At 35.0% G+C, this 16459-nt stretch overlaps 1 protein-coding gene across 2 annotated transcripts in view; it reads right to left on the reverse strand.

Annotated features, from left to right (window-relative positions):
* Positions 1–16459, reverse strand: part of LOC145263100 (low-density lipoprotein receptor-related protein 2-like) — a 599989-nt gene that overhangs the window by 137227 nt on the left and 446303 nt on the right. For both annotated transcript variants that reach the window (XM_080120027.1, XM_080120026.1), the window contains exons 67-69: positions 8316–8438; positions 4940–5115; positions 682–886 (exon numbers count right to left, since the gene is read on the reverse strand). In XM_080120027.1, coding sequence (XP_079976153.1) covers positions 682–886; positions 4940–5115; positions 8316–8438 — 504 coding nt within the window. The remainder of the gene's footprint in view (positions 1–681; positions 887–4939; positions 5116–8315; positions 8439–16459) is intronic.

Here is a 16459-nt window from a genome sequence, read left to right on the forward strand (position 1 = left end):
ACTTGTCTATATTTTCAGACATTTATTCATAGTGCATGGTTTGATTGTTTTGTAGATGGAAAATTGTTGTTTTTATTTTTGACTTTGCAGAACATGATTGAGTCTTGCAATAGGAAAGAAAAAAAAAGCAACAGCATCAATGTTTGATGCATTTTGGGTCAGGAAGCCAGTATCTTTAGACAGCCTAATCTGATAGTACCAGAATGTGTGAAAATGCTTAAGCAACTTACGGCAACCCTGCTCCTTTGAGGCAGTGCTGATAATCTCTAAGAAGGGAGGTAATTCATAACATTACCTTATTACAAGAAGGAAAAGGAAAATCAGATATTTTTAAAATCTGTTCATAGCATTTGTTGCATGATCATAATAAACGCTTATATATGATGTTTGGATTTATGCAGATTTTGTATTTGCCAATTGTACCCAATATATATAGTAATAGCTTCAAAAGGTAAAAAAAATAACTTTAGTGCCATCAGCTAGAATTGAAACTAAAACATTCAGCGCTTCAGCCATAGTCGTAATTTAGTGCTTCAGCCTTCAGTGATAACATGTGAGCTATTGCCAAATAGATAAAAAAAGGGCTAAATTAACTTTGTAATAAAATTAATATTAACTGAATAAAAATGAAATTATTATATATTTTTTTTCAAATAAAAGAAAAAACTCAAATCTATTTACATAGTTGCCGGTCATTCTCATCCGATGCATCACCACAGTTATCAATCTTATCACAGAGACGCCAACGAGGAATGCATTTGAAATTGTTACATCGGAAATGCGTAGCAGAAGGGCATTCGACTTTTGTACAAACTGACAAAGCCTCATCAGAGCCATCGCCACAATCGTCCATGCCATCACATCGCCAATTCGGGGAAATACAAAGCTAAAAAAATAAAAAAATAAATAAAAATTATTAAAAAGAAATAAGAAAATGCTGGCAAATGTGTAGTTTAGCAGCATAAATTATTTGACAGAAAAAAATTATAAAAACTATTTATTTTTATATAAAACACATTATTTGACCCTAAGGTTAAAATAAACCCCCCAAAATTTTCATTTTAATTATTTTTTTAACATTTTTTATTAGATTAAATGTACGGCAATCGAAGTCGCCATATTGTTTCCAAAATTTGGCTTTTTTAAAGATTTGACAGATTGGCCTTTTTAAGGCCAATTTTGGCCTTTTTTACGCTCTTTCATGGACTATGCTTTTGGGCGCCATATTATTTTTGTAATGAAAGAGCGTTAAAAAAGGTCAAATATGGCCTTAAAAAGGCCACTCTGTCAAACCTTAATAAGGCCAGCTTTTAAAAGCAATACAGCGGCTTCGAATATCGTACATATATTCTAATAAAAAATTATGAAAAAACAATAAAAATGAATTTTTTCTGGTTTTATTTCAGCCTTTGGGTCTAATAATGTGTTTTATATAAAATAAATAGTTTTCTAAATTTTTGTTCATCAAATAATGTACACCGCTAAACTGCCCATTTACCAAAATTCCAATCGTCACATCCTATTTAATGACTCACATTGCCAATAACAGTGTTTTTAAAAGGATAATAGCTGAGTCTTAACATGATTAAACGAAACAAGCTATTTCTTACGTATTTTTTAATATACCCACTAAATCTGAACCCCCCCCCCCAAAAAAAAAAAAACACCATAAGTTATTTCATTTTTACAAATATTTTTTTGAAAAAAACTCAAACATAAAAACAACGGGAGCAATTTCAGTGCCTAAATTTTTTTATGCTTAATTTGTCGTGACTAAATATAACATGAATCCAGAAGATATTTCACTACTGATGCAATTCACTATCTATATAAAAGCCAAGTACGTCCAAGGATGGAGTACTGCTGCCACATCTGGGCAAGAGCTGCTAAAAACAGCCTATCCTGCCTTGACAGAATACAAAATAGACTTCGTGAGGGATGCCCTTTTCTCTTCCCTGCAGCCTCTCTTCTACAGAAGAGACGTTGCGAGCCTGTCTTTGTTTTATCGTTATTTCCATGGAAAGTGCTCGTCAGAGCTCCAATCTCTGTTCCCCCATCGCCAATTTTCACGAAAAACACCTGTCTAGCTGAAACTAGTGTCATTAATTTTCCCCACTCTTTATCTGTACCTACACCAAGCTTAGATTCCATGAGCAGAGCTTCTTTCTTAGAAGTGCACGACTGTGGAACTCTCTTCTATTTGCCTGTTTCCCACCTGACTAAAACTTGGATGTCTTCAAGTCCAACATAAACAAATTCCTGACAAACCGTCCCCTTAAGTAAGACACTATATCAAAACTCCAATACTAATCATTACTATGATACTATCCCAATGATTACTGTACATGCAATAACCCTTATCCCCGAGTGGCTTCCGGGCCTTGATAAGTGGTGACCTCCATGTAAAAAAAAAAAAAAAAAGAATCAACAGGAGCAGTTGTTGCGCTTTGTCGTACATTAGTGGAAAGTAATTATAATTATCCATCTTCTATCAAATAGCCAGTCTCTGTGATCGTGGCATTGACCTTCAACCAAGATATCCCCAAAATTAAATCAGTTATAAGTTTCGGGCTGGGATCAAAGTGGAGTATCTGTTCTGCAGATAATGCACTTATGATAATTTGTACCAGTCAATGGAGGGGAAACCCTCTATGCTGGGACAATTATTATTTTTGGTAACCAGAGTGCCCCCTTTTTGCCTACTTTTAGGGGAGCTGGTTTTTACCCCACATTAAAAACGGCCTTGCACCTAATTTGCTTTGGTGGGGAAACAAATAAATACAATAAGTTAAACCATAGATGATATTTTGACCAAGTTTGATGATGCTAGACAGAAACGAAAATTGTGACAAATTTGTCTGAAAACATCACAAAAATAATTATAATTATCTATCTTCACAAAAAATAATTATAATTATCTATCTTCACAAAAAATAATTATAATTATCTATCTTCACAAAAAATAATTATAATTATCTGTCTTCACAAAAAATAATTATAATTATATAGCTTCACAAAAAAATAATCATAATTATCTGTCTTCACAAAAAAATAATTATAATTATCTATCTTCACAAAAATAATAATTATAATTACCTATCTTCACAAAAATAATTATAATTATCTACCTTCACAAAAAACATTATAATTTTCTATCTTGCAAAAAATAATTATAATTGTCTATCTTGCAATAAATAATTAAAATTATCTATCTTTGCAAAAAATAACTATAATTATTTTTCTTTACAATAAATAATTATAATTATCCATCTTTCCAAAAAATAATTGTAATCATATACCTTTGCAGAAAATAATTATAATTATCTATCTTCACAAAAAATCATTATACTTTTCTATCTTTAAAATTTTTTTTTTTTATTACATTTTCACCCCAAACAAGACACATTGCCACTTTGTTGTAGAGGGCTACTATTAGGGACACAGGCTACAGGGTTACTAGGTGGGGAGTTGGGCAGCAAGATGTCGGTTTACGTTATACTTGAAGTTCTGCATGTCAGTACAGTTGGGGAAGCAGGAAACTGGCGGGGAGTTCCAAAGTCTATCGATTCTGGGGAAGAAACTACTGAAGTAGAAGGCTCTCTTACATCTAGAGATCTCTATTGTGAAGGGGTGGGATTTAACTGCTTGTCAGGTTTGTCGGGGGTATTTATGTAGAGGGGTACAAGTGCTTGCAGCTCGTCGGAACATTCACCATTAAAGTACTTGTAGAACAGGCAGAGAGATGCTACATTGCGTCGAAGGGACAGAGGCTGAAGCTTGGATGATAGTTCAGGACCTATTAGGTTGGCGACTCTCTTTTGAACCTTGTCTAGGAGTGAGAGATTAGTAGCAGATGCACCGGACCAAATATGACAACAATACTCCATACATGGGCGAATGGTGGCCTTATAGAGATACAGGATACTTTCAGGCGTCAGTAGCTTTCTAGCACGGTAGAGAGAACCTACCTTTTTCGCAGCGGTCCTGACAATGCTCTCAATGTAATTCTTCCATCTCATGTTTCCTGTGAATGTTAGGCCGAGGAGTTGTGCTTTCAGATAAAGAGTCTTTGGCCATTGATATTGGTGGAAGAGAAGGTTTCTTGCAGTTATTGAAGGAAACAAGTTTAGTCTTGGCAGCATTGAATGTAACCATCCATTTTTGTCCCTATTCCATTACAGATTGGAGGTCATCCTCTAGTGTTTCTGCCATTTCTTTAGATATGTGTTCTTCTTCACAAAAAATCATAATAATTATCTATCTTGCAAAAAATAATTATCTATTTTGCAGAAAATAATTATAATTATCTATCTTTGCAGAAAATAATTATAATTTTCTATCTTCACAAAAACCATTATAATTTTCTATCTTCACAAATATCATTAGAATTATCTATCTTGCAAAAACAATTATAATCATCTATCTTCACAATAAATAATTAAAATTATCTATCTTTGCAAAAAATAATTATAATTATCTATCTTCACAACAATAATTATAATTATCCATCTTTGCGAAAAATAACTGTAATCATATATCTTCGCAGAAAATAATTATAATCATCTATCTTGCAATAAATGATTATAATGATCTATCTTGCAATAAATAACTAAAATTATCTATCTCTGCAAAAAATAATTATAATTATCCATCTTTCCAAAAAATAATTGTAATTATATACCTTTGCAGAAAATAATTATAATTATCTATCTTGCAAAAAATAATTATAATGATCTATCTTGCAATAAATAACTAAAATTATCTATCTTTGCAAAAAACAATTATAATTATCCATCTTTCCAAAAAATAATTGTAATTATATACCTTTGCAGAAAATAATTATAATTATCTATCTTTGGAAAAAATAATTGTAATTATCTATCTTGCAAAAGAAAATAATAATAATTAAAAAATAAAAATAAAAATCTGAAAAAGTTACAGTGTTTTTGCATTCAAACATATTGGGCAGACAATATTTTCCATTGGGATAACGTGCTGTGCAGTTGGATTCATCAGAGACGTCGGTGCAATCCCTCTCACCATTACAGACGCCAGTCGGGTGGATGCAGTGTCCATTATTACATTTGAACTTTCCATTAGGGCATTCGGTTTTTGCTAAAAAAAAAAAAAAACAAAAAAAAAAAACAAATGAAAAATATAAACAATACCCATTCTGTATATTGTATTAGGTTGGTGCAAAAATAATGTTTTTTGACGTTCAACAATATATATAAAAATGACATTATTTTTGCACCAACCTAATAGTTAAACTAACAGAAATATTAAAGACCCTATGCCAGTAGCGCCTTTTTTATTTTTTTATTCACGTTTACCCCTGACAAGGCATATCGCCACTTGGACGTAAGGGGCTACTATTTGGGCCCATGCTTAGAAAAGATTAACAAGAGGGTGGTTTGTGTTACAGTTAAACTTCTGCATATCAGTACAGTCAGGAAAGCAGGTAGCAGGAAGGGAATTCCAAAGTCTAGCGCTTCGAGGGAAAAAACTATTAGAGTAGAAAGCTTCCTGGCATTTAGGGCCCTCAACAGTGAAGGGGTGAGATTTTGTTGCTTAGTGGGTTTGCTAGGGTATGTACGTCAAGACGGCATAAGTGCAATAAATTCATCATTAAAATATCTGTAAAACATGCACAGAGATGCAATATTGCAGCGATGAGACAAGGGTTGAAGTTTAGTTGACAAAGTGATTAAGTTAGTTTGTATAAATTTTGGCAAGGGTAACACTGAGTTGAAGTTGAAACAGGGCACGGAGATCAAGCATAAACAAAACAGAGAGAGGATGAAGAATGATGTCACATTTTTAAGCTGAAAAAAAAAAGGTTTTCCAATCAGTCTCTCTGTGAAAGCCATGTGAACGAGACATTGCCTATAATGTAGAAAACCTGTAATCTAAGTCGCATGTTACCTTGGTGTCTGTCCGTCTGCATTACTCATTTCAGTAGGTTGGAAAATTAAAGAAGTAAACGATTAGTTAAGATAAATCTCTATCTTTCCTGAATAATTTCTCTCCAAATAAAACCATTTATGAAGACTCTCAGCAAATGTATTCTTGCGTTGTCTTTCCTCATGAAAAGAAGCTGATTTCTATAGCAACCACTAGATGAAACAGCAACCGCAAAAAGAAGCGACTATAACAGAAGTGAAAAATAAGAGACCATGTACAAATGCGCTACACATACATTGCTGTCAAAAATGTTACAAAATTGAAAGGTAGAAGTACCTGTCGAGAACTGATTCTCAATAATCGGCCCGACAGGTGTGGGGCCATAAACTGGCCCAGTACTTGTTAAACTGAAGTACGCTACCTGGGTATTTTCTAGAATGGTAAGGTTGAGGTATGGCATAGAGATCAAATGTCTTAGACAAAACAGGAACAAAGAATGGCGTCACGTTTTTGAGTCGAGAGAAAACTAACTTTTCCAGATCAGTCTCTTAATGGAAGCCATGTGAATGAGACACGGACAATAATGTAAAAAACTTGAATCTAAGTTGAATGTTACTTTGCTGTCTGTTCAATTGCATCACCCATTTTGTTAAGTTAGAAAATTAATTTTAAGAAGTAAGTGATTAATAACAATAACATTAGTCAATGCAAAAGGCTATGCCGGTTTGTAAACAAGGCATTCTAAAACAATTGTAATTTATTTTATGCATATTGTTATTACTTAAACATATCGCCATCATTAATTTACTCTATCCACTTTTAATTTTTACAATCACACAATAACTTACTTCACTCCCGTGTTTCAATAATATTACAAAAGTAACAAAAATTATTGACAACCTCAATAAATTTGCAATCAAATATACTTTATTTCTATCTGAGTTCTCAATCATCTCCGCTGCTACAACACTAATCACTTCCAATTCTTGCAATCACACTAGCATAATCATATCCTGAGATCAATCGTATCATCCAGTATCACCAAGGTAACAAAACTTGTCAACAGCCTCAATAGTTTCGCCATCCAAATATAATTTCTCCACATCTGAGTTATCATCCATCTCCGTTATATTACATTTCTTTCACACAAATTGGTTATCTCCCTTTAAACTACCAGTAATCCTACTGCATTTCTTGTGTAACCAATGCTTACAGTTACACCACAAAAAATGTGAATTCTACCCGTCTCTCTTTTCACAAACTGAGGAGGGAAATTTTCTCTCATTTTGAGAATTTTCCAGCACTACAAACATTGATCATCCCTTTGGTCTTTCAAACACTTTCAAAGGCATTCGTTCAAGTAAATCCATTATTTTACACTCCTTGCACACATATTGATAACACTGGTCAATAACAAATTTGTTGTCTGCATTTTTTTCAGCTGATTTAGGAAGAATCTGATGTGTTGAATTAAAAAATCAGGTCAATCAGGTCAACTTTTTTTTTTTTTTAACTATGGCAACATGCGATTTTTAACGTTTATGTTCCTATGTATGCAAATGTGGAGCATTTTAGAAGAAGTTGGAGGTAAAATGAAATGTTGAATAATTGTTTGGAAATAATTATTTTAATGGATCATCATCAGTTATTGCGTCCCAGCACACACACACACATACACACACATATCTATATATATAAATTTGTATTCCTGTTTGTATGTTTATTCACAAATTTGATTAATATATACAAAAGGTCATTAACTTTCCTAATTTTCATAATGAAAACTTACTTGCATAAACTTTATTTCTACTGTATAGTATGATTCTTGCAAAATATACGATCAAGAGGCAATCTCATTTGCATATTACATTAAGGAAAATCGATTTTACTAAATAGCTGTATTTTAAGTACCGTTTATAGCGAGAGAATTGTTTATAGTGTTCTATTTAAGATTGTTATTTAAAGTTGATTTATATTGATAATATATTTAATTTAATTTATTTTTAATTATTATTACTGACATCGATTTTTTAGAAACCAGAAGTCTCGAATGTCGATTTGTGTGTTTTTTGTGTGTGTTTGTATAACCGCTAAAAACTTTCATCAGCCACATTGGACTGGGTCGAAACTGGTACCATCTGAAAGAGTAATCACTCGGGCGCATAATATCTGAAAATTAGAAAAATAGATGAATTCTGTGGTGATTAACTGGACCATTTCATGCAAGGGGGTGATGGGTCAATTTCTATGTCTCTGTGTGCAAAGGCTAAAAAAGTTTTAAGTGTTAATTAATTTGTTTTCTTGTCAACCGTTGAAATAACTTCCTGTATGAAGTCATTTAAGGAAGAAAGGTGTTTTCTTTATTTACTTCATAATTAACTAACAAAGGTTATTAATTACCCAACACTTACGACAGTTAATTTCGTCACTTTCATCGCCACAATCGTTGTCGTAGTCACAGCGCCATTTTCCCTGGATACACTTTTTGTTACTGCATTGGAATTCCGATTCGGAACAGGAACGGTATTTATCATCTGAAAAATAGACAAAACTATTAGGCATGTTTTTTAAAAGGAAAATTCCCCACAAAGATAAAAATTAAGAATTAAGCGAGTGTGGTTAAGCCTTAGTTGTTACTGTTACTTTTGTAACTCCAACGTATGATTCCCCTTTGTCAAACTTTCACAAAAAATACTCGATTAGCTACAACCATTATATACACTTTCCCCCATTCTCTACTGTGCCTAAATCTAAACGCAGATTCCATGAACGAAGCTTCTTTCCCAAAACTGCTCTTTTTTGGAACACTGTTCTGCTGGCCTGCTTCCCAGTTGAATATAACATGGTAGTGTTACATGATAAGGGCTGTCCCCTTTTCATGTAAGTATAAAAATGGAGAATTTAGTTTAAAATGAAAATGAAAGAGCATAGGCGAAATTCGAACCTCGTAATCTAGTTTAGAAATGGATTAGGTGTGAGAATTTAAAAATGTAAAACAAAACATTTGTTTAGAAATAGATAAATATTTCAAGAAAAGAATGTGAGCTGTCAAGTTTATTATGAAATTTTAAATTGAAAGAATGCAGCTTATAAGATAATGTTTTAACATATTGAATATAGGTTAAAATTCCTTTTGTAGAAATAGGAAAAGTTTGGACACGTATGTCCAGGAAACGTGAAAGAATGCACATGTTTTAACATGTGTATGACGTCACGGAAAATAGAAAGTTCTAGAATAGAGAAAAACTTTAGTTAGAAGTCAGTGAGTGAGAAAACTCAGAGACAGTCAGACGTCTTGAAGTGAGACGTCACTTCAAGAAAAAATGTGAGACTTTGAATTCTTGGTGATGGAACGGCCGGTCGTGAAGAATAAACCATCAAGTGTTTTTTGTAAAGCTCGTCTTGTGTCTTATGTTTCTTATACAAAGGTAAAGTCCAATTGTATTATGTATTTGTGTTATATGTATTTACATCATCATGTCAACATCACAATGTCCGAACTGTCTGAACACTATATCCCTTCACTCTAAGAGCTTTCTTCTCCTTCTTCCATCAGCAAGATCTAAGAAAGAACATTTTAATATATAAAAATTATAACATGAACAATCTCTCAAAGTCTCTCTTACAATAAAATGAACTTCTATCTCTCTCTGAGTCTTACAACATCCCTCACTGTAATAAGACTCTTCTAAGACTGTGCGTATAATAAGACTCTTTCTAAGCATCTCTCTAAGACTCATCTTTGTAGTAAGACTCTCTTTTAAGAAGCCCCCCTATATGTAACAGTAGCTTTCAAATCCAATGCAAACAAGTTTTTGTTAAGCCGTCTTCTTAAATAATCAAATTCTACCCGATTTACACCATTAACGATTACTGCACTACCACCTTATATCTATTAACCCTTACCCTCGAATAGCGTTTGGGCCTTGATAAGTGGTGACTCCCAAGTAAAAAAAAACATTACATGGTAATATCACTCGTAACATGAATTGCCTGCAATCAGTTAACAATATTGTAAGTAGTATGCTCAATGAGTAGTGACATCTCATCCTAAAAGTGATCATAATGATAATGTAGCAACCAAAGTTTCTTTTCTTTGGCTCTGTAATATAGTAAAAAAAAAGAAAGAAAATCATCAACACCATACTTGCTCAATGACCTCACATTTTTTGGTGTTTTCTTCTCTCACAGCACATAATACAAATTATATACCACATAATCATGTTGATACACAAGTTTTCATTAGATCACTGGATTTAAACAGTATTGAGTCTAGTTAGTACCAGATGGGTGACCATTTGGGAGTACCAGGTGCTGTATGTAGAAGATCTGCAAGAACAGCAAAAACCTAACTAATCTCCCTTAACTGAGATATGTGTGAAATTGGGGACCACGTGTAAATTTTATATTCCCTAAGCACTTTCGCCTTTGAAAGAAGCCTGTTCAACTGTAGGGTGAATGCTTCTTCATTCATTTTCGTTCGTTCTTCATTCCGTCCTGTCACTGTAGACTCTTTGTCCATGACGTCATATCCTGGTACAAAGAATTTTTTTAAAAGTCCCATTTTAACCCCTAAACAAGGCATAGTGCTACTTTGGTGTAGGGGGCTACTATCAGGGACATAAGTTGCAGGGATACTATGTAAGAAGTTGAGCAGCAAGATGTCTGTTCACATTACACTTGAACTTCTGCATATCAGTACAGTTGGGAAAACCGGTGCCCGGAAGGGAGTTCCAAAGTCTAGCAGTTGTGAGGAAGAAATTATTAGAGTAGAAGGCTTTCTTATATCTAGGGATCTTTATTGTGTAGAGTGGGATTTTGCTGCTTGTTGGGTTTGTCAGAGATATTTACATCGAAGGGGTACAAGGGCTTGTAGTTCGTCGGAGCATTCACCATTAAAATACTTGTAGAACAGGCAGAGAGATGCAACGTTTTGTTGATGTGACAGGGTTGAGGACTCTCTTTTGAACTCTGTCTAGGAGTGAGAGATTAGTAGCAGATGCACCAACCCAAATGTGACAACAATACATGGTGAATGGTTGCCTTGTAGAGATACAGGATACTTTCAGGACCCACCTTCTTCACAGCGGCCTTGGCAATGCACTTAATGTATCTGTTTCAACTCATGTTCCCTGTAAACGTTAGAAGTACTTTCAGATAATGTATCTTTAGCCACAGCTATTGGTGGTTGAGAAAGTTTCTTGTAATTATCAAAGGAAACAAGCTTAGTTTTGGAAGCACTGAATGTGACCATCCACTTTTGTTCCCATTCCACTAGAGATTGGATATCATCCTCTAGTGGTTCTGCCATTTTCTTAGATATGTGGGTATTTGTTTTCCCCTCATGCCTGTTAGAGAGAGTAGTGTCATCAGCGAATATACTCATCTCAGAGACAACTTTATCATGGAGGTCATTTATGAATATTAGGAATAATAAAGGTCCAAGGATATACCCCTGAGATACACCTGCATTTATGTTGTATTGTTTAGATGTACGATTGTCAAGGACAACCTGGATTCTTCTCTTATTTAAAAAGTATTTTTCTTGAGAAGAGCATCGTGTCATACCCTGTCAAAAGCCTTAGATATATCTAGGGCTACTGCTCTACCCTCTCCTGCTTTGTCCAGTGCATGGTATATACGTTCAAAGATTACAGTTAGGATATCTGCTGTAGAACGGGCTTGCCTAAATCCATATTGTTGGTCGGTCAGAAGTTTAGCAGCTGTAAGGTGATGGACTAGAGCTTGGTTAATTATGGATTCAAATATTTTAGCAGAGCAGGAGAAAACTAATGGGGTGATAATTTACTGGGTCAGTTCTTTCGCCAGAATTCTTGTAAACTGGTACCACAGAAGCAGTTTTCCAGCAGTCAGGAAAACAAGATTCGTTAAGGCATTTGTTGTAAAGTTCGGAGAGGACTTGAGCAACCTCAGCAGAGCATTATTTTTAATAGCATGGTTCGAATGAGATTGGGTCCACATGCTTTTGATGTGTCTCTTATTTAAGAAGGAGTTAATTATGTTAAGTATTCGTCCAGTGATACTGTATGATTTGATTTTCCTGAGAAGACCATCCTTCCATACCTTGTAAAAAGTCTTAGATATATCTAGGGCTACTGCCCTACCCTTCCCTACTTTGTCCAGTGTATGGTATATACGTTCAGAGATTATAGTTAGAATATCTGCTGTAGAAGGTGCTTGCCTAAAACCATATTGTTGGTCGGATAGAAGTTTAGCAACTGTAAGGTGATGGACTAGAACTTGATTAATTATGGACTCAAATATTTTGGCGAAAAAAGGAAGGAGGCTAATGGGGCAATAATTTAATGGTTCGGTTCTTACAACAGAATTTTTGTAAACTGGTACTACAAAAACAGTTTTCCAGCAATCAGGAAAGCAAGATTTGTTAAGGCATTTGTTGTAAAATTTGGAGAGGACTGGAGCAAACTCAATGGAGCATTTTTTAATAGTACAGTCTGGATGAGTTAGGGTCCACATGCTTCTGAGGTGTCCAGGTTTTTTATGATATGCACTTGAGAAGGGGTAATTTTCAGATCATATATTGTGGTGTCTGTCCGCAAAGGAAAATCAGAGAGGGGGTGGTTTGCTGGGTCCAACATGAAGTTTGAGGAAAACCGACTTGCAAGCATGTTAGCCTTCTCAGTTGCTGTGCAAACACCTCATGATTGTTTAATAGTGGGAGAATTGTTGATTGCCCATTATTTACTACACTGTTGTAGATTTTCCAAAAATCATGGGTTCCTAATCTCTGTGCTTCGATGTATCTTCTGGTGGCTTCGGTATATTCTCTCTTAGCTGTCACTTATTTCTTTCTTACAATTATTTCTAGTTTCTATAAACTTCTGTCTGTTTGTATTAGATTTATGTCGGTTAAATCTTTGGTATGCATGCTGCTTTTGAGTAATGGTAGCCGCATAAGTAGAAGTAAACGAGTGAAGAAGGGAGAGTGGGGTTTGCTATAGAATTTATGTGTAGGAACATGTGCTTCAATTGCCGTTTTGAACCATTCAGTGGTCTCATTTACAAATGTTCCGTGGGAAGAGAGGAGATATTTCCCCATGGGGCATCTCTGATACGATTCCTGATGATTTCCCAGTCAGCCTTTTTATAATAACCTGTCATTTTGAGCAATGGCTTTTCAGTTTTGGGTCGAGAATTTAGGGCGATTTCTACAATTATCACAGCATGATCAGCGAGCTATGGGCATTCATTACACAATCATCGGCAACTGTGGTCAGAAATAGATCTAGAAGTGAGGCAGGTTGATCTTGCTGATCTGGGAAACGTGTCGGAAACATAACCGTTTGTGATAGGGAATGAGATATAAAGAAGCTATGCGTTATGCTACCATCTGTGTCTGTGTAAGTAGAGAATCTAAGCCAATTACTGTAGCGGACATTGAAGTCTCTTAATACATGTACTTGTGCGCTAGTATTAAGGGAGAGTGTTGTATCTATGCTGTCAAAAACTTGGTTGATTATGGTACAGTCCTGGGTCGAGGGAGAACGGTAGAGAAAATATAAGTAGCTAATGTTATGTTGCATGTTAAGTCTAAAGCACATAAAGGTCTGGTCGTCTGATTCTAGTTTTGTTTCTCTAGTCAAGGGGAGGGTGTTTTGAATATAGACTCCAAGCCCGTGCATATGTCTGTCCGAGTCCTTACAGCATAGTGGAAGATAATCAGGCATGTTGAGTAGTCAGGCATGTTAGAGGGGATGGAGGAGTGTAGGTTAGTTTCACTTAGCGCTAAGATATCCGGAGTGTTTGCTAGGAGAAATGATTCAACATAATCTAAATTAGTTCTAAGCCCGCGGATATTCGTGAATGCAATCATCAAGGGAGGAGGCAAATTGGTTTTGTTTGAGTTTAAGCCTGGTTTAATCGTCATCTTTGATTGAACTGCCATTTTATTTTATTTAAAAGTTTCAGTTTTACGGTGAGAGGTGCTAGACAAAGTAGTTGTGCAGAATACCAAATGCGCAACACAAGTAGACTATCAGCCGACTCCTCATCTACAGGATTGTGACCTCTTGAAAGCCCACCAGAGATTGCAATACTAATCTTTTAACTTCTAATGGAATTTTCCATTTTTCTGCTTAATCTATCCTTATGTGGAAAATACTGTTTTTACCTTATTTTCACAAACCCACATCTAAATTTGATACATATTTACCCTAAGAACATCGTCCAAAACCTTGTGAAAATAAGATGAAAACAGTAGTCCGAAGAATCCAAATAATACAGAAGAAGATTGACATTTACTCAGAGAGAGAGAGAGAGAGAGAGAGAGAGAGAGAGAGAGAGAGAGAGAGAGAGAGAGAGAGAAACAAATGAAATACAAACAGAGAGACACTCATGTAGATACCAGAATCATTTCAAGACTTCCCCTGTACCAGGGTTTAGGATGAGCTATTGCTGAAATCACATTACATTATGACAAAAATTATCTCGTCGTCCACTATCCAAGCATTTTTAGAAGAAATTACTCTCCTAATAATTATTGAATTAATAATCACAAAATCAACAAAACACCTCCTTGAAGCAAATAACAACAAAAGGAGTTTATTGCAAAAGAAACGCGAACTGAAATGAAAGAAAGGGTAAAGGAATCTGCCTGGCTGGGTGTCGTCTGTTGATGGTCGTGTAAGTGAGCGACGGAAGACAGTAGCCAGTGAGAAGCGGTGTTAGGAGTGCTGTGAAAAAGCTCTGTTCTGGTCGCTGGCTGGTGTCTCTCTGCCCAAATCAACTGAGTTTCCAAAGAGCTAAAAATAGTTCTTTAGGGGATAGCTAAAGTCAATGCGCTCTGCCAACTGATTGGCCAGTCTTGCCGAATCACGTTGGCAAAGGGCATTGATCCACGTATATAAAATAGTTTGTTAACCGCTACACATTCTTTCATTCTTTTAACTAATCTGTTATCCTTCTATTCTTTAATGAGAACAGAAACATTAAACCTGCATGGAGCATTGTTGCCACACCTAGGCTGGTGCATCTACCACTAGTCTTTCCCTCTTGGAAAGGGTCCCAAAAAAAAGTCTTCAATCTAATAGGTCCCACTTTGGCAACTAAACTCTAACCCCTGCCCCATCGCCATAATGTCGCATGTCTGTGCTTGTTTTACAAATATTTTAATGGAATGTGCTCTGATGAACTCGTTGCACTTGTGCCCCCTCAACGTACATATCCTCGATAAGCTTGCTTAACAACAAAATCTCATCCCTTTACCATTGAGGTCCCTAAATACTAGAAAGCTTTCTACTCTAATAGTTTTTCCCCTGAACAGCTAGCTTTTGGAATTTCCTTCCTGCTCCCTGACTGTACTGATATGCAGAAGTTTAAATGTAATGTAAACCAACATTTTGTTAATCTTTCCTTGGTATGGTCTTAAACAGTAGCCCTGTATTGTTCACTGGCAGTAACCTGTGGTGTTCCCTGGAGACCAAGTGACAAGTCTCCCCAGATTTCCAGTGTTCTCCACCTTTTGACCACTTGTGCAGATGATTGCATGTTATCGCAACAGCCATTGTCACTGATTTCTTGTTGGCATCGGCCATTGGTGTTTCCTGGGGTTTGGGTGACAAAATGCCTCCCCAAGGTAGCAGATTTGAACTGCACACTTCCAGTGGAGATTTGGTCAGTACTCTCCCACCTCGGTCTTTCCATCCTTCCTGACCTTTCACAACTAGTTGGTGTGGCGTGGATCCAGTCGATGTCATCTACACCAGTTTTTTTTTTTTATTATTATTATTACTATTATTATTGACAACTTTTTTGAACTATGTGTACAGTAAAACAAACTCGTTATGTAAATTATTTATAGTTAAAATATTATAAAAACAAAAAATTGAAGTTTTAAATATATTTCAAAGAAATGAATTACGCCCCGTGCTAAAATATTGATAATTCACCAATCGTAAAGAAAAAAAAAAAAACACTACCGTGAAAAATGCTTACTTTAAAATATTTGAAAATACTCAGTGAAAAGTTTTATTTATTATTAAAAGAACGGACCGAAAAATATTATATAAAAATTTGGGTTTGTATTACTGTACACATAGATTCGAAAAAGTTGTCAAAAAACAAATATATAACAAATAAATGTTATCAAAGGCAAGATAAGTTACTTTTCTACCTAACGATATGTTTTCAGTGTTTTTAGTTAATGTAACATGTTTATTCAGCTCGAAAATACTGTGTTTACCGAGGTATTGGAAAATTCAAAATGGCGCCCGACTCTCTCTTTAACACGGTAAGTTTGGGAAAATGTGCTATAAATATAAAACTAGAGAAAATACTGTTAGAAACTCGCTCAATATATATTACCGTGACATAGGTTGACATATATTCGGTGGCTTTTTAATAGTATTTTGTCTAGTTTATTATTTATAACACCTTTTCCCGAACTTACCGTGTTAAAGAAAGAGTCGGGCGCCATTTTGAATTTTCCAATACATCGGTAAACAATGTATATTTTTCGAGCTAAATAAACATGTTACATTGAATAAAAACACGAAAAATATATCCAGTTTGGTAG

Source organism: Euprymna scolopes, chromosome 38, assembly GCF_053919585.1.
Source record: "Euprymna scolopes isolate OS-2025 chromosome 38, ASM5391958v1, whole genome shotgun sequence".
Taxonomy (NCBI): Eukaryota; Metazoa; Mollusca; class Cephalopoda; order Sepiida; family Sepiolidae; genus Euprymna; species Euprymna scolopes.